Source organism: Primulina eburnea, chromosome 3, assembly GCF_022965805.1.
Source record: "Primulina eburnea isolate SZY01 chromosome 3, ASM2296580v1, whole genome shotgun sequence".
NCBI classification, from domain to species: Eukaryota; Viridiplantae; Streptophyta; class Magnoliopsida; order Lamiales; family Gesneriaceae; genus Primulina; species Primulina eburnea.
In genome coordinates, this window is record NC_133103.1 from 10,196,498 (window position 1) to 10,220,345 (window position 23,848).

General features: G+C 34.3%; 2 protein-coding genes and 1 pseudogene across 8 annotated transcripts; all 3 read right to left on the bottom strand.

The window, feature by feature from the left end:
• Positions 1–1,689: 1,689 nt before the first annotated feature.
• Positions 1,690–9,447, bottom strand: LOC140826212 (RNA polymerase II C-terminal domain phosphatase-like 2). The gene is given in 15 exon segments (XM_073188399.1): positions 1,690–1,973; positions 2,048–2,209; positions 3,407–3,503; positions 4,685–4,738; positions 4,830–4,957; positions 5,594–5,651; positions 5,738–6,021; positions 6,133–6,274; positions 6,426–6,515; positions 6,587–6,692; positions 6,821–6,891; positions 6,968–7,125; positions 7,424–7,634; positions 7,853–8,323; positions 8,986–9,447. Coding segments are annotated over 14 exon segments (2,313 nt in total). The 5' UTR covers positions 9,274–9,447; the 3' UTR covers positions 1,690–1,973; positions 2,048–2,054.
• Positions 9,448–10,972: 1,525 nt separating this feature from the next.
• LOC140826213 (cold-responsive protein kinase 1) lies at positions 10,973–13,813 on the bottom strand. 7 transcript variants are annotated; one of them, XM_073188406.1, is made up of 7 exons: positions 13,475–13,630; positions 13,224–13,377; positions 12,784–12,896; positions 12,464–12,674; positions 12,139–12,376; positions 11,798–11,948; positions 10,973–11,678 (listed from the first exon to the last, which is right to left on the bottom strand). In XM_073188406.1, the coding sequence occupies exons 2-7, from the start codon at positions 13,288–13,290 to the stop codon at positions 11,328–11,330; spliced, it is 1,131 nt and encodes a 376-aa protein (XP_073044507.1). In that variant the 5' UTR covers positions 13,291–13,377; positions 13,475–13,630; the 3' UTR covers positions 10,973–11,327. The 7 variants fall into 7 exon arrangements, with proteins under 7 accessions (XP_073044507.1, XP_073044502.1, XP_073044501.1 ...); XM_073188401.1 differs by lacking the exon at positions 13,475–13,630 and adding an exon at positions 13,650–13,813 and having other exon boundaries at positions 12,139–12,674; XM_073188400.1 differs by having other exon boundaries at positions 12,139–12,674; positions 13,475–13,631.
• A 3,918-nt stretch (positions 13,814–17,731) lies between these two features.
• Positions 17,732–21,266, bottom strand: LOC140826215 (uncharacterized; annotated as a pseudogene).
• Positions 21,267–23,848: the final 2,582 nt, after the last annotated feature.

The window sequence follows — 23,848 nt, forward strand, 5'->3', positions numbered from 1 at the left end:
ATACATGGGGATTTTTGCATGGGGTTGAACGAGGAACTCTAGTCTTTTTTGAATTTAAATCAAATTTTTGGGGGTAAGTAATTTTTAATGCATTTTTTTTATTTCGATTGATCAGGTAGTTATGCTATTTTGATTTTTAAAAATTATTTTGGAAGAGGTTTCATGAATTTGAGTCTTGAAAGTTGGGTCATGGGGAACCAAATGTTAAACCATAATTCGATTTCACGGAGATCCAACGCCCATAACGGACCACATATTTCCCATACCTCAAACCATAAACGGACTACATCATTTTTTCAGATGAGACGATGAATTAAGCTAGGAGCCCACTTGAGAAAACAGATATAAGCGTTAATGACCATTGGATCTACTTTTGAGAATCACGGTAATGTCACTTGGGCTCGTCTTTTGAAGTAATAAATCGATCCATACCAATCGGTCAATTTAAATAATACCGACAAAGAACCAGTACAATAACAGCAACATTTCACATTTTCTTGCAGACCACACACAGGTCACTGACAGTATCGTGAAGGTACCTTGCAACTGGTGTGGGACCAGTAATAGCTTAACAAGAAAAGTTTTCCGAAATGTACATTTGGTTTTCCAAAAGCTATAAAGTCATACTGTTAATCAAAAGTCTTGATTATGGTAATAAGACTGGAAAAGGAGGCATCCGGGTAAAAAGACGCCTGTATATACAAAACTTGAACAATCTTGTCAAGACTCGAGTAACAAATTTCCTATGTCTGATTGCACAAAATGCTTGCTCGGCATATTGAGACATTTGTTATATTCTTTAGCAAAGCTCATTATCGGGATACCACCAAGAGCGAGATCGGTTGAACGCTTGTTTTGATGGGATGTGAGAGCCTAAAATACAACACAACAGAAAAAAAATAACTTAGCTTAACATAAGGAAGATTCTAGGTATCCTTGCCTGTTAATGAGTAGAAAAATCACTCATCAAAGAGCAACAAATTGAACAACTTCTCGGCATCACTCTGATGGTGTTCCACAAATAAACAGAAGCAGAGGCATAAACTTTCTTACAAGACACACTCGCTATGTTTAAATTTGAAATTCCTATCTGCCCTCGATCACTTTGCACCCAATTACAATAAAAAACACAAAGAAGCTAAAAGTAGTATTTTACCTGGCAGAGTGAATATGCTTTTGTGCTTGATGATTTACCAGAACGGTAACCTGTCATATTTTTGGACGAAACTAGTGACTATTCAGCGCATCTGGGAGGACAACGTTAGTGGAAAGCCCTTGGTGGATAACAATTAGATTGATGTTTCCACATGATCAACAATAAATATGTCCCAATAAGAATATTCATGCCCAGACAGATAAATCATTCGTATAGAAGGTGATGTTATCCCATTACTGGATGTGATAGAATAGTTTCACAAGGAACAACAAAGTTGATGTCAAATTCCTATGGTAAGGTTCAAATAAAAATAGATTTATTTGAAATAAATAGATCTTTGACATCAAACGAAGATATGCAGAAACCCAAAGACTGCTTATATTGGGTCCACAAAAATAAGGCCTATCGAGACAGTAAAACTGCCAAATACCATTTTTGAAACAATTGGGGACCACAGACAAATATATAACGCTGCCTTCCAGAAAGTAAAAGTCATACAAAAAATAAGGAAAAAAAAGAGAAATTCGTAGTCCTTGACCATCAATAAAAAGCATTGATTGGATATAATTGATTCAATCTGATGTACAAAAAGATCACATGTAGAAGAAGTTTGCAGCTGAGGCAAAAAATTATGACAATTATGATTCTTGGGAGTTAAAACCCCACGGATATTCTGGAATTGTGGTTTGAAACTAGCTGGGATCCATCAAATTTCTCACCTCCAAAAATGAAGCAGATTCCACCCTGCACTGTTTCGGCTCTCTAATCTGGTGAAAGATGTCAAGATCTCACTGACCGCATCTTGATGCGACACAACCTTATCAAAGAATCCCAAATGTATTCAAGTAATCACTCAATCAAACGGTGGGAAGCATAGTCCAAAATTTCCACCTCTGAATTACTTTACTTGGGGAAAACCATTCTTCAAGGATTGTTGTTCTGACACAGGCTTCACAGTGTCCCACAGAAACCCATTTTCCCTCTCAAGTACATTTCCATCGCAATCATTATCCAGAGATCTAGAATGAGGTGCAATATAAGCTACATAATGATCTGCGTTAAAATGCGTACAAAATCAGTGTTACCCCTCATGGACAACATGAACAGTAAAAGCAGCCTGCTCAATAAAATAGTGGAATTGAACCCACCGAGCGTATATTTATGAATGTCAATGGCACTGAACCCACTGAAAGTAAATTTATGAATTTCAGGTAGAATTGACCGCACTGAAATTCAACTTATGAATAGAGGACAATTTGGAATATCATTTTCTGGACAATTGGAAATAAAAAACAAAAGGGATAAATCGGTTTGGTTTTAGGTTTTTTTGGAGGAAGTTTATTCTGGGGAGCCGAAAAGTATTATTAGGGAAACAAAATAAATGTCTGACATTGGAGAAATAATATTAACTCATGTGATACATGTAAACAATTATTGCAGATAATTATTTTAAAACTAAGTAGCATATTTTGTTTCAAACACAATATAAGAATCAGTATTTGGGCAAACAATAACAATTTCTAGTTAAAAAGTAATGATAGAGTTGGATTGTTTTCATTCGCAGGATTAAAATTGTTTCCGAAGATGAAAACAAACAGGCCCGAAAGACACCACTCCAAAAACAGGTAGAAAAATCAACATACTATATACTAGATATGGCAATTCTAGCACATTAATGTGTCCCAAGAATCATATCCATAGGGCCACTCCAAAAACAGGTATGAAAATCAACAGATTATATACTAGATATGCCAATTCTAGCACATTAATGCGTCCCCGAGAATCATACCCACAGGGCCATAGCAAATCATTACGAGACCCCTGGTTGCGTTAACTCGAAAATTAACCATGTGGATATAGATATAACTAGATAAATCTGGATTTACAAGGAAATTACGAATAACATAATTCTAACCCTCTTTAGCATTTTCTATATATAAAAAAAACCCACCAGATATGCTGATGCATTCTCCAATGGAGAATAACACAGAGATATGGAACTTAAAGAAACAATTTTTTAATGATAAAGATAAAAAAAAACTATATCTAGGCACTGAACTAGTGGATGGTATTGACAATTGCGTCACTTTTAAATTATGGTATGGAGTAATTGAGTAAATCAATTTTTTAATGATAAAGATCAAATAAAAACTATATCTAGGCTCTGAACTAGTGGATGGTATTGACAATTGCGTCACTTTTAAATTATGGTATGGAGTAATTGAGTAAATCACTGAAAAGGGGTCATACCAGCCAAGCTCCGAAGGGCATTCTCCGCAGCCTGTTGCTGGGCATCTTTCCTTGTCCTGCCCATGCCAACGCCAATTTTTTCACCAGTAAAGAAAACCTACACATTTAGACAACTGAGCTTCAAATCTCAAAGAAGCACTACGGTGGTCATAAAAGAATCAGAGAGTGTTAGTTCCACACATATCCCACAGGTAGAAGGGTGGTTTTAGCATCAATCACAAGATAAGGTGATTCTACCGGTAAAACATCAGCCATTCATGTCGAAAATATCAGAAAAATAACAGCTTAAGTACCAGATGGCTAGATTGGAATCCACAATCACTTCAAGTTATCATTCACATAGGTGCGCCATAATAGAACTCGATCTAATCACTAAAGTTTTTATCGCTCCGACATGTATCATAAAAGATAATCGAGCGTGGATTTGTCACTTTCAGAAGCTTTCTAAATGAGCTTAAAGCGTACAATTCCATTCATTTTATCAATACAAATCAGATGGTGTTAGTTCGTCACACATCCCAAAAGTAGAAGGAAGGTTTTAGTATGGATTAGATAAGGTGATTCTGTTCATGCAAAAAAAATATCAGAAAAATAACAGCTTAAGCACCCGATGGCTCGGTTAAAATTAACAAAAAGAGACTCTATACAGTTAAGAGACTCTATACACTTAGATGTCTATAATAGAACTCGGTCAAATTACTAAAGTTTTTATCGCTGCTACAAATATTATACAAACACAATCCAACGTGGACCACACCAGTCACTTTCAGAAGTTCTCTAAATGAGCTTGGTACAATTTGACTCATTTTATCAATACTACAAGTCGTATGCCAATAAAATCATTCACCATTTTCAAATCTGACTAAGACTAGGTTCAAGCGAACTAACAAATACAAAATATGTGAAGATATAACTTAGCTCTACTACGTTCACTTGATTATGTATTCATTGCTGAATTCCACTAACATTGCTTAAGCCAACAATAATTGGAAAATCTCCAAACAGGGCAATGATCGTAGCCTGGTGCAGAGTGTATATGAAACAAAATGAACTAATTGACTCTAAGGATATGCACATTAACTCACACAACGTAAATTCCGTAAGACACACACATAGACATCCTACATGAGAAAGCACAAACTCATAGAAAAAAGAAGTCTGACAAAAATGTTTCATTGGTCAAGTTATATATTACAGACTTACTCATTTCAAACAGAGAACCCAGAAGACCTTATAAAAAGAATACCACTACATCATAATTAAAACCACAGTACTAACCTCAACTGAGAACTGCAAATTGTCGCTGGCACTGACAACAGGCCTGAATTCAACCTGAGCAACAAGGTGTACACGGTGAGACTCGATGAAGGTAAGAGGAGAATTGAAATCATAAGTCATAACCTTGTTAAGAAAAAGGATATACCTTTGACCTGCATTTCCTTCCAATCTCTTGAAGCACACTAATTGACAACGTTGGTAACATGTTTATCATATCATCATCTGTTTTAAGTCCTTTACTATAGGATGTCTGGTTTTGAGCTGCACCAAAATCTACCAAGTACAGAAAACAATAGCACAGTTAGGAAAGAAAAAGGAGAGTTACATCAAGTTATATATCGCATATGAGAGCTTTAAAAAGTAAAATCAAGGAAGATTTTCAAATCAAAACTTCTAACAGTTTCATTAATAAATATTTCAATCAACAAAATGGCAAATTTATCGGAATTTATTCTACTGATTTGATTGTTGTTTCAGTGAAAATTATGTTGCAGTTTGGCGAAACATGCACTCATGAAAACTTATAGATGTGGTATACGTCCTCACACACATTGACGTATTCCATCATACTGATTGAAAAAGATGGTTAAAAATGTTCTTTTTCATCGAAAAGATGAATAGGTTATCATGCACTTTTGTACATTTTATGCACCCATGTCCCATTAAATAGAAACACATAACAAAAATCAATCTTTTGGCATTAACTGCTGTAAAAAGATCTGTCTCGGAAAAATGACACGCTTGTGTTAAAAACCAGGCATTGAATCAAAGAAGCTGCTACTTCAAGTTCAAGCGCAGAGAGGTAGAGCTCATTTTATACTTCTCATTATAATCTAGGGTAACAGAATACGAATCGATTTTCCCCACAGTAGAAAACTATAAGTTAACCAAAGGTTTAAATTGAGACACCTGCAAGCTGCCTTGGTGGTAGAAGATTCTGTTTCTGAATATCACACCTCATCTTAGCCTGCAATCGATAAATTTCACTTATGTACATGCTTCTAAAGTACTTGATATTAATCCAAAAAACAGAGTATAAAGAGTGTATAGAACCTCTTCATTCTTTGATTGAGAAACATGCAACATTTCTGCATGAACAGAAGACAATGTGCTGTGACTGAGTGAGTTTTGATCACCTTGTTGCCTATCCGGTGGATCACATGGAATTATTCCTGGCACTTGGCCACTGACAGGCCCTCTGTTAGCATTTTCTCCGGTTAAACCTCCTTGGGGCGGTAGGAGGGGTTCCTGTCGAGGCAATTTAAGTAACAGAGGCTGTTCTGTGGAACCTGAATGCATATTCTCTCTTCGAAGTGGATCGCCAAGCAAACTAGCTTCTGGAATATAGTTGGTTTAAACCAAATTAAATTCTCATAAAAAGTCATGGAAGGTATTTATCTCCTGTCTCCGTTTATCTATATTCAAAGATTTATATGAGAAAACCTTACTTTCAGCTGTTGATATTGCTCTCTCGGATGCTGAAGCAATAGCAATTGCAATAGATACAGTGGGGAGCTTGGATCTTTCAGGCTTAAACTCAGTGATATTATCCATTGAATGAGAAACAGAATTTGTAGTATTTTTGTCATCCTGGTCAAAATTAGATAGAAGTGAACAATAATGACAAAAATCACAAATTTGTGAGTGGGAGAATGCAAACTGAGTACCAAAATATCTTATGGTGCGTCGAAAAGAGATGAACAAAATTTCATAAAATTATTGATCAGGTATAAGAAACTACCAAATACTGCAAGTTTTGCGCAACTTCCGGTCCATTTATTCCTTCAGCAATCGGAACACTTGAACTTCCATTTGTTATAGGACCAGCATCCTACGAAATTACTCATGTGCATATATAAAATAATTTCAGCTGTAGTTTGAGCAAGAGTTATATTTCTATACCTCGGACATCAAGTAGTTGCTCACATCTGGTGCGCAAGGTAAATTTACCACCTCATGCTCATAGAAAATGTCTGATATTCTTCGGGATAGATGTTCATCAAACTCCCTGATGTTTCAAAAAGGCCATGTTACAAAGACTCCACGCACATCTAGAACAATACTAAAAGACCAGACAAGAAAATAACAATTTGTGTGTATGCCAGGTGTTATAATAAATAATGTGATCGAACTCACTTGAAAAAACCACCCCTAACATTGCAAGCAACATTTCTCGCTACACAAAGGACTGGAACAGCATTTGCAGTCTGCATATACATTATTTTCAAATATATAATATGGGTCAAGTGCTAGGCAGCCAAAATAAATTAGTAATAATGATACCTCAGCCTGTGGGGCATAGTATGGAGTAAATGCAGGAACTACATGAACACGAGGCTGGTCCTTTTCTTCCCAAACCTTTAAACGATCGTCAATTACCATTGCCATCTTTGGATGACACTTGCCATCCTGGAAGACATTAAGCAAAGATTTCCTAGCCCCTTCAATCAAAAGGGATTTAGAAAAAATATGTATATGAGATTGAAGTCATCAAGATAAACTATAACATTCACAAGGAATAGCAACATTTGAAGGGGCTGGAACACAGTACTAATTTTTTAGAACTGCTTAATCCCAGAGTTAAAATAGCATAAATGTGTATCGGCAGACAAATTTAGCTTTCAACTCTCAAAGATTTCCAACCCCTACATGTCTAATGACTAGTTAACCTAGTTCATAGGAACTTGTTTATGGAAGATAAAACTTAAGAATTTGCCTCTTAAAAAAAGTGGAGTTCACCTGATTTCACGCATACAACACGCTCGAGCAGTTGTTTTGAGCTAATTAAGTGTGCTTCTGGATCAAGCAGCCTCCACATTTCCAATGCATAATCTCTTTCAGCCATGGTGCAAACATAAACTTCAAATCTCTTCCGGCCTTTCGCAGTCAAATAATTTTTCAAATCTAGTCAAGCAGGTCGTAACCTGACTAGCACACTAGTATCTCTATTCTGCACGCAAGAACATCCATCAAAAGAAGGCAAGTGAAATTGAAAACTGATTAAACGAGCCGATATTTTAAAAATAATGTTGCATTTGGTTTAACTAAACTCATTGAAAAACAAAATACCAACATTTGCAAAATATAATTATAAAAAATCAAAGCTACAAAAGATGGATTATACAGACAGAAGAGAAAATTTAACAAGTACCAACAGTGCCTCCTAACCTCGGGATTAATACGTGTAAGAACAATACTTCTTTCAGGCAACCTTACAACAGGACGAACAACCCGTACATGTCCATCAGATAGCAGGGGCACCTCCTCCAGCTGGTATTTAAATAGTTTCCCACCATCCATAACATTGTCAGTCTCTGCATACTGCTTCAGCAATGCACGATCCTCAACATATCTCTTCATCTCAGCCGTCATCCCAGATTCCCGAATAGGGTCACCCTCACGTGCAATCCAGTCCATCAAAACTTCAATTCTATCCTCAAATGACTTCATTGTGTTGGCCACAATGAGAGTTTCATCAAGATCAAAGACAATTGCTAAACAGCGCATGTTCAACATCCATAAACATGAATTGTACAAACCATAGGGCAATGAGTAGCACCAAAAACAAGGGAACTTCTTCTGCTTACTAGGCATTGCCACCAAATGAACTTCCTCATTACCAAGCAACACAACAGCAGTCTACACAAATCGGTCAAAAGTTACAATAATGAACTCATTCAAGCAAATTAATTATCAACAAGAAGATAAACAATGGCACAAATTCCACTCTTCCTAAAAGCCAAATAAAGGCATGCACAAGTTTAAGCATTCCATCCATGGAAAAAAAAAGCTGTTCCATGGTTTGCAACTGTCGCAGAGCATATTGTTCCAGTTCCATGGACATTTCACGTAACGGTCAGCCATATTTTTAAAGTAAAAAATTTTAAAAAAAATTGAACTTTGAAAATTATTTAATGAAAAACTCGAAAGAATTGGAAAATTTTGAAGGAAAAAAATGTTCCCTGTGACACCGTTATACAGGCCATTTATAATAGCAAAATAACGGCAGCCCTCGTTCCCGCTATGAAACCGTTCCATGGCAGATTAGGTAAACAATCATCAACACATGCACATAGCACATTTATTGATTGCATGAAACCAACTTCGATTGTTTAAATCAAAGCAGCAGACAAGCCTGATAAACTACAAATCTCGATATCATTCCTACCAGTTAAGAACCCATAAAACATGAGGAATTCAATCAATTCATTCTTTAACCACTAAACAAGCCAATTACACATCAAGTTGAGACAACGAAAATTCACATCAGTTGAAATGAGAAAGTGGGCTGAATTATAAACCTTGAACTCGTAAAACATAGACGCGTGGAGATTGATCAATGGCGACTCATCAGGATTGGAACTCAGACTGGAATTAGCTCCAGGCTCGAGCTTGCACCGTATAGAAGCGGCCGAAATTGTCTGCAGAACGGCGAGTGGGTGGCATCTCTCACTGTTCGGAGAGATGTGGTGAATCCTTATCTCATTCTTGGCAAACTGGAAATTCACACCCTTCACCGGGACATTGTCCAGTTCCCCCAAAAACACGTCCCCGTGGTAAACCGATGATTTAAACCCTAATCGACTCATCGTTTTCCAAGAAACAAAACAAAAAGACGCCGAAAAATGCAAGTTCTAAGAACAATTGGTGGAATTTATTACTAGAAAATCACTCCCCGTAACTTTGCATGATCCTGGGCTCACTCTCCCCTAAACTACTGAGGACTCTCTCTTTCTAGAAAAAACTCTCTCTCACACTCATCGAACAGCGATTTGAATCGATGGGGTGGGGAGCCTTATATAGAAGTAGGGGGTGTCGAAGGTTACACAAGCAGACTTGGTTTTTGGATAAAATTACGGATATACCAATACAGTTCTTCTGTCCGTACGGGGGGTATCTTTGGGCTAAAAATGATATAGAAAAGGAATTATTATTATTTTATGGATTACTGTCGCAATTTAATGCTTTATTTCTCCATTAACTGCAAAATGGTACTTTCGATTTTACAATTTATTGATTGGGCTCTCAAAGTTAAAATTTTTAAATTTATTAATATTGATATTTTTTTTGTTTTCATTTTTAGTTTATTTTCGTATTATGATAAAAGTGAAATTGACACATAGAAGTTATTGGATGATAATTCTTTTTTTACGGTTAACACTTTTATTATTTCATAGCCAAGATATCTTTAGTTACAAGATAAATCAATCATAAGGGAAAAGCTCTAATCTCTCGTACAAATTGAGAGTTGGAAGAAATAACAAAAGCAGCTATCGAATGGACATTTTATACTTGTATCAATGTTAGTGAATTTTAGTAAAATATCGCTTTAGCCCATAGACATATTAATAACATATTACTTTTTTCTATCAACCTTAGCTAACTAATAGAGTGCAAATAAAATGTTCTCACGGTCTTATTTCCTTTTGGTTAGTGATATATACGATACGTAGCATTGCTTCTATTTTAGGAGTATGTCTTCTTTTTTTTATAATAATATATAAATTCGTTAACTAAGTTTTACAAAATGTGCACTCATTTTTTTAAATAAGTGCGGTAGGAAATTTGTTTGTAAAACTTGTAGGATCGAACGCTTGTCGTTTTACCAAAAGCTATAGTTAGTGCTAATAGTGCAACTTAAATATTTTAAACCGCACAGCAGCTCAAGCATCACGGTTCGATCGTTCTACCAAGCAGAGACAATTATTGCACCGAACAAAACTTATTTTCAATGTTATTTTTCATTTTTATATATATATAATCTAAGTGCATTTATTTAGGATTTGGAATAACTTTCTAATATGGCTTAATAACGATGAATATTTGTTTTGTTGAGGAAAAAAAAAGCAATAATTACATTAAAAAAAAAATTCCGGGTACATTTATAATATTTTTATTTAAAATACTGTTTACCCATTTTTTCTTAGTCTCCTTTTCCTGCGAGGAATGGGCTCAATGGGGATTGGGAGCATATATTTCGAGGGACGAAATGGCAAATGATTAACATAAATTTCGTTATTTTTTTTTTTTTGGAAAAGCATAAATTTCAAATTTTAAATTGAGTAATGTATTATGGTTTAAACTTTTAAAATGTGTAGGTCTTGGGAAAAAAAACCTAAAAAAATTATAAATTTAAAAAATTTGATAATATTATCTGTCTCGTTATTTAAAAAAAAAATCCATATTTTTTCGGATTTCTAATTTTATGTTTTTGTCATAGGTGTAGTTTGTTACAATCAGATCTCAAACTCGAGAACTCGTCTCAAATTTAAGACATAAGCAATTGGATACTAAATTTGCATCAAATATTTTTTTGGTTTTTGAACTTCCTTGACATTTTAGTTATTCACGAGCTTCTTGTTTTACAAAAACATACTCCCAAGTGTGGATAATGTCTAAAACTAAAGTGAACACAGATCATAAATTGAAATTTATAAATCAAATTTTCCCTATTAAAAATCGCCTCCTATTGTTTCATTTCTTGGATCTGCCCCTGCCCCTGCCCTTTCGGCTCAGATACAGTTGCGGGGAATTCCCAAGGGATGCAACCAAGAGTGATACTTCTAAGCTGGTTAAAAAAGAATGAAACTGTTCATACATTTACTCATGCAAGAAACCTGGTACAAAAATCCTGATATATGCATCATCTGGGAAGCATCTGTGTAGTAGGGTGTTGAATGTAAGTCATGCAAGGTGTTGCAGACTGTTTGCCATTCTTCCTCCGAGAAGACGATGTCTCGGTACAACCATCATTCGATCTCGTGGAAGATGAACGAGTTTTGTACAATCCCGGTTCAGATAACAACTTGTCGTTGATTTTCACTTCAGTTGATAGCATTCTCACCACTTGTTTCATGTCCGGTCTCTGGTGAGAAGCTGCCTGAGTGCAGAAGAGTGCGACTTTGGCGAACCGTAATACTTCATTCTTAGGATAATCTACCAAGTCCGGATCAACAATTTCTTCAAGCCTATCTTCATTCAACAGTTTCCAAGTCTGCCATAGCATTGAAATATCAGATACATAAGCTTATGAATATCATGCCAAATAGTTTCTGTACAGAAGTATATAATTTGATAATAATAGGCCTTGACGCATAAATTAACTAATTGTACCCATTCAAGAAGAAGCAACAACTCCTGCCCAAAAGCAGCTCGACTGCTACTTCTTCCACTAATGATTTCGAGTATGAGCACCCCAAAACTATACACATCTGCCTTCTTTGTGAGTTGCTGTAACAATGCATATTCAGGAGCTAGATAACCCCTGCGGTATAGGAGACAGAAAAACTAAAAACATGAAGGAAAATGTAATATATATTATGGCGGGCATGATGACAAAAAAGCTCGGTTTGTAAACTCTTGTCTCACATCGTATCGTGTGGCTATTGATAATAATTTTGTAGGATCACATATAGGGTTCATGTCAAAGAAATGTAATAGAGATATGTTCTTACATTGTTCCAGCTACTCGTGTGCTGACATGGGTGACATTGTCCGGAAACAGTTTTGCCAACCCGAAATCACCAATTTTAGGGAGGAAATTCTCATCGAGGAGAATGTTGCTAGCTTTTATGTCTCGATGGACAATACGGGGCACAGCATCCTCGTGAAGAAACGCAAGGGCGGAAGCCGTACCCATACAGATTTCTGCCCTCTTCGACCAATCAAGTTCAACAAGTTTACCTTTCGAGCCTGAGATATATAGTGACAGTAATCTGATGTATATATACTGACATAAACTTTGCCGAATTTCAAGGAATACAAAGTGCTGATTATTACCGAGTAAGGCAGTGGCTAGACTGTTGTTCTCCAAATACTCGTACACCAAGATTCTATAGGGACCCTCGATGCAACAACCAATGAGCTGCACTAGGTTCGGGTGTTGGACTTTCGATATCATTTGAATCTCTGTCAAGAATTCACTGCACCCTTGCTTAGAATTAGCAGAAAGAGTCTTGATTGCAGCTTCGGTCCCGTCCCTCAGAACTCCCTGAAAGTGCATATGTTTTAGAAAAAATACGGGACTCAACTTCCTTGCTAAAGGCGACAGACAATAGGTGCCATTGGTAAAAACACAAATAACAATAAACTAACCGCACCTTATAGACCTCACCAAATCCGCCGCGACCGATTTTGTTCGAAGGATGAAAGTTCCTTGTAGCTGATCTCAATGAATTATAAGAAAACAGCCTCACATTGTTTACATTAACACCTGACCATGCAGAAGCAAACAAAAATCCAAAGTGTGAGCGCATATGTAAGGTTAAAAACATACACCAAGCTGATCCGGATCAGTCCTGAACCGGTTCATCGGGGCCTACCAGGCTGAATCAAACTGCTGTCAAAATGAAGAAACACGAAACAAATGGGCATAATTCCCAACATTTAGACAGCAAATCACATTGGCTCGTGTGAAAGAAAGGTTAACGAGAAAAGGAACAGAGCAGGATCCTTGGAGGCGCAAGACAAAGACCACACAAATAACCCATAAAAATTTAATCAGCAAAAATCTGATAAAGTGAATAAATGGCCAACTCACCTTGAGCCTCCGTCACAGCATTTTCTTTGCAGGAACCAAATAAACCAGAGCAACTCGAAAAACCCATTAAATCAAACACCTCTTCGCTTCATAAAAATCCAATCTTGAATCAAATCACTTAACAAATCTCCAATCCACACAATACCCTTTTAACCTGAACATCAAACATGAGTATACTCAATATAAGAATTAACAAAATTAACCCAACCACAGATTCCCAAAAAAAAAAAACAGAACCCAAGAAGCTGTACCAGAGAAGAAATATGGAACACGAGCATATTGGGCTCTTTGAAAACACCTCTAATGCATGTGTACATATAAATACATCCTATGTGCTTGTACACCTTACGAAACATCATCAACGAATAAAATAATGCCACCAGAAAGTCGTCTCAAAGTGGTGAATGGTTAGTATATTTTTTACACCTGACTTGAGGGGCTTCGACAACGACATTGAGAGCGAGAGAAATTCTAGAATGAGCGAATAGGGGAAAAAAACAGGCAGAAAAAGCCAAGTTGGTGACCTCCAGCCGTATCGGCAATCGCCCGATATAGCACTCGAGGGGCGAAAATTTTCTACCGCGGGTATAGTGGGGTCTTGTGTCATGATGACGGGACCTTCAACCCCCACAAAATCGTGTTCAAATTGCGTTTTTACTGGTTGCACTCCAGCAATGTCAAATTTTAGCTGAAAACGTGTTATGGGTTGTTTTTATTTGGGAAGAAAGCTACTTTCTTTTTACAATTTTTCGGTAAATATATTTTTTTATTCATTTCACATTTGCACGTACAATTAAATTCAATTCATCTTCCTCCTTCAAGATCAAAATGTTATTGTATTATAATTTTATATTGGGAAAAATTTTCATTTCGGGGAAGATATATCAAGACTACTGAATTAATAGTAATTTCAGCTTAAATACTTACAGAATATTATATATATCTGTAAGTAAGTGTGGTACATAGAATGATAGTAAGGAAATATTATCATCTATAATGAGAGGTTTGTTTTTAACAGATGTAAAATATTTGAGTATGACAAATCAAAAAAGTATTAATATATATATATAAATATATAATTATATATATATATTATATATATATAGATATGGTCCTAAAGAATAATTTTCGTTTCTTTCGTCTTATTTTTGAAATTATTTAAACAATTTCTTTTCTTTTTTCAAAGGTGATCATCGGTCAAATTTGATTTTTGTCTTTTTTTTTATTTTTTATAATCTTTTTCATATCGAAGGGGCCTAGTAACTATTTTGTGTGTGTATATATATGTATCTATATATTTGTATATATGTACGTATTTAATAAACATTTAACATTAACTTAAATGCATTTAAATTATTTAAACAAAGAGATACCAAATGAAATGAGAGAAGATAGGGTTTTGGATTTTTATAAATGGGGGTAATTAAGTAATTTGTAGTATATTTTATCATTAGATTAAAACTATCACACCTTTTACTAAGGATGTTTTATCTTTCTAAAAATGTATTTATCAAGGGCTCATGATATTATCATGGGCTTTTTAAAACGTACCAAACGTGGGATAAGGCGGAGAGGTTTCTTAGTCAGATGTAAATATTTTTCATGTACAAATTCAAAGTCAGTCAAGTTGAACCGTTGAGTAAGGAGAGAATAAATAATTTGGTTTTAAATATATATATAAAAAGTTTTCGATTAAATATATATATAAAGTTTTAGAGTTCATACAAATAGAATTGAATAACTTTAAACATTAAATATAATATATTTAATTATAAATTGATAATTAATATTGAAAACAAAATAAACAAGTACGTTTGATATACTATATTAATGAATACATTAAGATATCTAAAGTAATAATAAATATATAATATAAAATCGGCATTATGAATACATAATTAAATATAAAACATATTATTGGCTTTGGATCGAAAAAAGATGGTACTTTGCATTAATTTCTCTCACGAGCAAGGGTTTGCCATTTATTGCTATGAATGCAAATTTAAAGTTAGGCTGGATTTTAGGTAGATATTGAGCTGAAATATGTTTTTGATTTAATGCGAGCGTAATTAAATTGATTTCAACCATATTTTTGACAGCTCCATATCAACCGAAACAATATAAGTTTTATAAGATAAAGTATATTTCGTTTATTAATTTTGAGTTAATAATATATTAGAGAAATTATCATTTTTATATTATATATTCGAGTCTTTTGTGATTTTAATAATCTGTATTGTTAAATTTTAGTTCGTTATATTTTTCGTAATTTTGGTTTTTTCGACGTGATACTTATGTGAGTAGATGTACTCAAACATTTATATCCCTACTTTCGATAATAAAAAAAACGTGAAATTGTTCAAAATTGAAAGAAAATACAACTCACTTTTGAACACATTACATCAAAATTACAGAAAAGTAATCATGTGTAATGAAAATTATAAATTCACATGTATCAATGATCTTTGATATTCCATTTTATGTGGAATGTATATATATATAAATAATCATATGCTGTGATTAAATTATCGTTATGTAACTCTACAGCCTAACAAAAAAATAATATATTTAATCCAGTTCGCATCATATTCGATAAAATTCCCTTTTTGTGGGTGGAGCTCGTTAATCCATGTTTCATTTCAAATGTGAAATAAAAGTTAGGCTATGGCAGCACCCTTCAATTGTGTGATAATGATTTGCTATATTTTAGGTCACCTTTTAATTATTTTATTTATTGAATTAAATCTTTAACATGGCTGCATATCCCTTAAATTTACAATTATCCTTATACTGAAATCGTGAGAGATTGTCGTTTCATCCAAAATAATAATAATAAAAAATAATCGTATCTTCTAAATCTCTCGAATTATTCTTCTAAAAATATAGAATATCATCGACATTAAATTAATCGTGAAGAGCGATTCTCATCGAAGTTCTTCGCCGGAAAGCCACGTAAAAATATGCGAGTCAACGGCGGCTGTGGGAATAAATGAAGTCAAAAATCAAAGACAAGGTAGGATTATGTTTTTCTAACGGATAATCGTTCTAGCTAATTAACCTAAAGTCAAAGAGGAAAATGGTATAACAAATATAATTCAATCACACGCAAGCAAGAAAAGGTCAGACGATTAACGTTCTGAATTTCAACCTTTTACTACAATAATACAGTTTCAAAAACAATATAATTACTATAGTAATATAATAGTAGGACAACACAAATAAAGGGGTAGTCTTTTCTTTCATAGTTGACCAGACTTTCAGATTTTCAAAAACAAGAACCATTCAACAGAAGAATATTTATCCTCTATTTTTTTTAATTAATTAATTCATCCAATTCATAGGTTTGAATTAGTTCATGGGATGATTTAGTTTTCGACACATAAAAGTTTGTTACTATATCAAATTTAATATCTTATGTCAGATCAAGCGCTTACACAAAGTGAAAAACTATAGTTGTTAGTTATGAAACAATTTTATTTACTTATATCTGTGACAACGCACAATGTACCTACTTGGGTGCTGACGGATCAAACTGTTAGGCTCATGAGTCCGAGAAAGTATATATCTATCTGTTGGTGTTGTTTCATATCTCATAGAGATCAATTTTAACATTTCTCTGCCGCATGATCTGTCCCCAACATAGAATATATTATCCGTTAAAATTTGACGTCACTCTCTTATTGCCACCTAGCCAACCAGATCAAGCGACACAATATTAGCAACTTGACGCACGAGAACTTCCGAGGAGATCACTCATTTCAATATTATTCTCACTCATACGTACTTAACTCAATATCTTCTATCCCTCTAATTAATTTTAATGGAATGAAGAGACAATTGAATGTGCCAATATCAACTCAATGTAATTTAGATAACTTAAAAGTATGTGTTTTTTCGATTCTTTATAATATTCAATCCAAATGATTAGATTAATGATATAAACAAATTTTTTTACGAGTCTCACGAGTTAATTTTATTAGATGAATTTTCGATCAGACTCAACTCATGAAAAAATATCATTTTTATACTAAAAGTATTAAATTATCATTATAATTATGGAATGGATCTAGCGTCTAACAGATAAAAATATTTGATATCGTCTCAAACGAGACTTATTCTTTTATATATTATATGTTTTGGAACGTGACTTAGTTTTGATTCTTGATGGGTGTATTGCACTTTTCTCCGAAATAAAAATTGTGGTTCATTCAATTGATCTCAAGAATTCAAGACTAACACAGAAAAACTTTTAAATCTCATAACCAGCGGTCTTATCAATTTCTTCGGGTGGGTCAAAACAACCGTGGTAGCAACTACAGAACACGAATATTGATTTCGAGCGAATTTGTCAATATTTGGCTTCTTTACAAATCACTGATTGTGAAAATCTCTAGGTTTTTATATTTAAATATAAATGATGTCAGATATAATTATGATTAATTAAGTAGAGAATGATCAAGGATCATACTCGGTGGAAATAACTTGATAATTTGATTGTCATTCATAAATAAAATAAACCTAAGTAACATACTACGTGGAAAACAACAATTTTTGTCCTACATAAATTTCATTACAACTTTCTCCAAGAAAAAGAAAAAAAGCAAAAACAAAGGGGCGGTCTAGATAAATATTGCTACGATCTAAAGAAGCTGGGAGAGCTTCAAGTTCTATTGTATAAAATACACAAAGCTTAGTCATAATAACATAACAGTCTCACTGATACTGCAAAGGATCATCACCAAAAAATACATGTCCAAATGCAATATTCTCACTCTTTAGTAAATCATACATTCAGCGTTTCACATTTCAGCAGTTGCCAAATTCACTGGCATGAGGCAGCTGAGATTTAACTATCAACGGAAACACTGTCCTCGGTCTCACTCCCATCAAGAAAACGCGGATTATTATAGATGCTGGACTTAGAACTGTCACTGCTCGACGTGAGAGGCGATTCTGTAATACCAGCTGCAGCACATTTAGCAGAGACAGAAGATAAAACACAGGTTGCTATAGTGCGAAAGTCGTCCGGAATGGTTCGTCTAATTTCCTATGCAAGAAAACAGGTCATTAGTGAACCAATAGAAAGAACTATACAGGAAAAACACTGTTTGGGATAGTTTCGAATAATTTGGATTTCATTGCGAATTCGTGGCACTAAATGATAAACATATACCATATGCCTAATAGCCATGTCTAGAGACTTTTTCGAGAGTGACCTTCCGAAGCCCGAATTTTCATGGGAGGATTTCTTGGAGTTATCATGAGTTGAGTGTTCATCTTGTTTGGGTGGAGCTAGTTTCCTCATGTTTACAACTCTTTCAACCATTTTCGAACCGATCAATACAGGATTCACGTCATCTTCCCCGTAGCTATGTCCTCGACTTCTTGATTGTAACATGCTCCCATTTTTATGAGTAGTATTAACAATTGGAGCCCGCACTTTAGCAGGAGAGCATGACTTTTGTCTTCGTTTTCCATTACAAGACAAATTAGGATTACGTCCATTCGGCCTTCCTCTGGAAGCTGAAACTGTCCGTTTAGGCATCAGAATTTTCGGATTTTCAGAGGCACCGTGTGACAAAGAGAGAATCTCTGAGGGGTTCGACGTCCTAGATCCTAGATTATTCATAGTCGTGGAGCCTATTTTTCTTGCCGAACCAGATACACCAGAAGTGGTCGATTTAGTGGCTGGCTTACATGTAGGTGTAGTGGACCTCGATGCAGGCTTTGAACTGACTGGTATAGACGGCCTGCCAACCGGGGTTGAAGAACGTGGTGTGGCTCTTACTGGAGTAGAGGATCTCGAGTTAGCAGACGTTGGCTTGGCAGAAAGCATTGTTGGTTTGGAAGTAGGCGTGGAAGCGCGAGAGGGACTTCGATTTTGCAGGCAGAACTGATTTTCCTGTAGTCGGTGTTGCTGCTCTAGGGGTCTTTCTTCGATCACCTGATGATAAAGGCTTTTTATTTGCAGAAGCAACACAGTCAGTACTGTTGGGTGTAGACCACTGCAATGAATAGAAAACGATATAGCACCATAAAGCACTAACAATATCGATACGAAATGCTATAATCATGTCAAATCACAGTATGGAAACCTTAAAAAAGGTTCACACTCGAGTCTCAACACTTGCCTCAGATTCCAGTGCAATCCCTCCACCATTTGTGATTTCGGTTAAACTCGACTCCGAATCTTTTACTTCCAGCTCTAGCGGAGGATGTAAGGTGGAATCAGGTTGTGCATATAGCCTGAGAGAGGTTCGGTGTTAGCATCAGACATGAGAAACAGGGCGCGCTATAAGCCTATAAGGCTAATATGAGCAATACGATACATCGATAAATATATCGTATTCATCTTCTAGAAAATGCAAAGAAATCATCATGCAAGAAGCAAAATCACGACTTGAAAACATAATTTGATATTGAAAGAAGATTCAAGAAGAGAAGCATCCCAAGAAATAAGGAGAAAGCCAGATGGTTGAATAAACCCTTACCATAATGCGACAAGCCAATCAAAAAATCAAATGGCAATATGGCATATACGCTCACTAAATTATGACAGCCAAAATTTAATGAGAGAATAAAAATTTTACCAATCATAGTCATTCTCATCAATCTCCAAATTGAGGGAATTTTCATCAGCTGCACTCTGAACAATCTCGAGCTCTAAGATGTTCGATTCCAAATTGCCGATCGACTTTCGCCCTGACCAAAAGTTAGTTTAAACCCCATGGACAAAAATCTAAGAACAAATCTTAATCTGAAATCATAGTAATAAACACTCAAGAAACATGATTAACTGATAATGATGGGACAAACACAGGAAAAAAAAATCCAAGAATTACGATAAAAACAAAGGATTAAACCAAGATCAGAGTACCAGCTGAGTCATCAAGTTCAACAGAGTCCATAATAAGATGTTCACTCCTCTCCTTTACAACATTCCGCATTCCCAAAAAGATAGCCAGATCTTCATCTACTTCCCTCATAAGCATCCCGAGATTTCTGTTTTGTGGCCTAAACTGTACGGAGGCCTATATTTTCCAAAGAAATTAAATCAAAATACATGCAAATCATCCCAAATATCCAATCTTTTGATCAAATTCATTCACTTTATACATACAGCAACAGAGAAGGGTTCAAAAGTTAGTCATTTAACATACATACAATTGCAAATCCAATCACATGTAATAAACACGAGTGTAAGATGAGCTGAGCTAAGATGAACCGTTCGATTTGAGCTTGTGCCCGAAGTTCCATGTGATCTTTTGAAAGCTTGTGAACAACTTAAGAACATTTCATGAATGTATACTGATTAAATATAAGGAACTTCAAAAGGTAATAAACTTAATTCTCGTTTATAAATAGTTTTTATCATAGAAAAAATCGATCTACTCTCCATTTCGTAACACAATGTGTCAGTTCACTAGCAAACCTATTTATAAACTTAAAGATTATAGATTTTCAATTTGTTTCCACACGCTATTCATAAATGGAGCATAATCAAGAAGAAGAAAAAAAGATGTTAAAAGTCTCGTAGTCTAAAGTCCCATACAAAACAAAATCAAGACCTTCTTGATCATTCTTGCAAGAAACACAAATATTCACCACACCAATCAAAACAAACTCTTCAATGCCAAAAACCCATCTGACATTTCGATTTAAACTGCCCAAAGATTCGAACTTTATCACTGATGATCCCCTCAGAAAAGTTCCCACAAACCAAGAAACACCATAGTCATCAAGACAGAGAAAAAGAAAGTTGTAAAACAAAAACAGACAATGTAATGTTAAGCACTTACAGCCATTGTTATCGAAACAGAAAACAAATTATGGATTGAAGAAATGCAGAGAGATTGCTATTCAGTTCTTAGTTTTATGCGGGATATTGGCTCAAATACTGGATTTTTCTTTCAGATGATTAGATTTTTCTTCTTCTAACAAGGATTGGAACGCGAGAAATGTGAGGAAACAAAGAAAAGGAAGTTCATGAACCAGGAGCCTCTTGCTTGATTCCTCTGTACAATGGGACACTCTGTTTTAAATAAATCTTTTTGAATTAAAAAACCATTTAAGTGAAAATTTGAAAATCAGCTCACGCTCACTTCCATGTGGCTGGTAGAGTTTAAAAAAATCTTGAACTAATTAATATTATAATATAGTTCCTAAATTATATATGTTTTTAAAAAAAAAATAATAATACTACTATAGAAAAGTTTTTGGGGAACTTGATTTATATTATTTTATTTTACGTTTAAGGTTTGAAAGTCCATATAGTGCAGAAATTATGGTTTGAGTTGCTGTTAAACCATTGCCAATTAAATAATATTTAAAATTGTAAAAAGTTACATGGTAAGTGTGGTTTTCATTTTCAAAATAGTAGTATTTTCTTCTAGATTTTTAAATTACTCGAATATGTGCTATATTAATCAAATCTCATTATAAATTCGAATATCCTTTTCATGGATTTCACAATGCCCATTAAATTTGGCCACTAACGTTTAAATCTGACATTAAATTTGAATACGTAGCAAGATTGGACGAGGAACATTTCAAATCAAAGTCGTTAAATGAACGGTAATAATATTAAATCACCTTTGGCCACTAGGTTTTTTACATATTGATTTTTTTTTTTAAACGCACAATTTTAAAAATAGTAAAATAATATAAAAACAAGGATTTTATTGTTTTAAAATTGAAATTCGTGAAAAGTCCCATGTCATGTGCCAAATTCTCCTCCTATCATGGACTAAGTTTGGACAAGAACTCACAGTTTCAACAATTACATCATAAAGTTGGTCTTTATCAACTATTTGTCGGTAATAGTAAAATAATTATTATTTTTTTGGAAAAAAGAAAACTAAAGCAAAAAGTTGAAAAGCATACTCTTTTGTTTCTAGATTTGAATATTCCTTTTTTTCAAAAAAAAAAAAAAAATACGCGAAATAAAAAAATTTGATATGGCGATAACTTGCCGCTCATCTTATAATAAAATTCCAAGGGTCAAAACCTATATCTCACACAACTCAAAACAAGAAAAAAAAGGTTATTGATATGAAAATTTATCCGTCCATTCATTCCTATTCGTAATATATTTGACAACATGCACTCACAATCAATGATGCTAATTGGAATCCCACATGGGGCAATTATTTGAGAGAGAATAAAATAATGGTTTGAAATAGGAAATAAATACATGTGAGGGGAAGCGGGCAATGTTGGGGTGCTGTATCAACATAAATAAAGTCTTTAAATGTGTTAGGTTCAAGAATTCTTGACAGTAAATGCATTGGCTTCCGTTTTCAACCACCATTCTTAGCATATATTGCACGTTCGGCCAAATACGTTTCTGGTAGAATGTTCAAGCTATGCATTGGTTCGAATCTCATCATTAGTAGATTCATTTTAAAAAATGTAAACAATGTATATGCATAATCAAGCATTATATGTAATGTCATGTTTCTAGGCTAGACTCATACAAACGAACGAAGCAATCGAAACATTATATAAGAATTTTGCAATAATCGATCATTTAAAGCACGATCTTCTCGCAGGAGCTTGACTCATTGATTTGCCGACATTATAAATCCATAAATTGGCTTGTGTGGAGATTCAAGAGGTAGTGTGGCTTTCGTATTTGTAACACTTTGCCTCGCAAATACAATATGTTACTCTTACATTTTTTTTCCCACATAATTTATCTCTCGGTGTTTTTATTGGAATTAACTATGATATTATTTTGTCATTACTTAGCTCAAATATGCGTGTAAATATACAATTATGCCAACTTTTTCATAAATGTACCCATTTTGTAAAATGATTGATCTAATTATTATAGAAGTCCATGGAATCTAGACGTTCAACATGCATATTATTTACATTGGTTTTAAAAATTGAATACCAATATATAAGGGTGTTCAAACTTCGGATAAAACCGAAAAAACCGAAAATCCAAACCCAAAAAATCGAACATCAAACCGAACCAAAAGTCGAATTTTGTAATTCGGATATAAATGTTAAAATCGAAGTTTATTTGGTTCGGTTTTGGATTATATATGTCAAAACCGAACAAACCGAAATTTCATTAAATTAATAACTTTTTTTTATATTTTTATTTATATTATATATTTTGATATGATATTTAGTTAATGAAAAACCATTTTGAATAATTTTTAGTTGATTGTTGTTTGTTAAATTAATTTAGACATTATATTTAAATATTTTACTAAGAAAACATATAGAAAGTTAACATATTATATATTACAATATATTTACATTATTTATTTAAATAATTATACCAAAACCGAAATAACCGACCGAAATAACCGAACCGTTTTGGTAGAAAACTGAACCGAACCGAAGAAAAATGGTTCGGATATCGGATTATATATTTCTAAAACCGAAATAAAAAACCGAAAAATCGAACCGAAAACCGAACCGAACCAACCGATGAACACCCCACCCAATATATACATGAACCCCAACGAAAATATCTCATATGGGTAATTACCAAAAGAACAAATAAAAGTAGAAAACATCTCAGATGGGCTGGGCCTTCGTGGACCTCGAGAGTCGTGTAGTTCAAAATAATTGTGGGCCCTTTTGTATTTCCCAGAGTTTTGAGCCTT

Coding starts and splice junctions, on each gene's coding strand:
- LOC140826213 (XM_073188401.1), bottom strand. CDS start 13,290: ATGGGTTTTTCGAGTTGCTCTGGTTTATTTGGTTCCTGCAAAGAAAAT. Junction 12,897..13,223: donor TGCTGTGACGGAGGCTCAAG/GTGAGTTGGCCA, acceptor CTGCATGGTCAG/GTGTTAATGTAAACAATGTG. Junction 11,949..12,138: donor ACACGAGTAGCTGGAACAAT/GTAAGAACATAT, acceptor CCTATACCGCAG/GGGTTATCTAGCTCCTGAAT.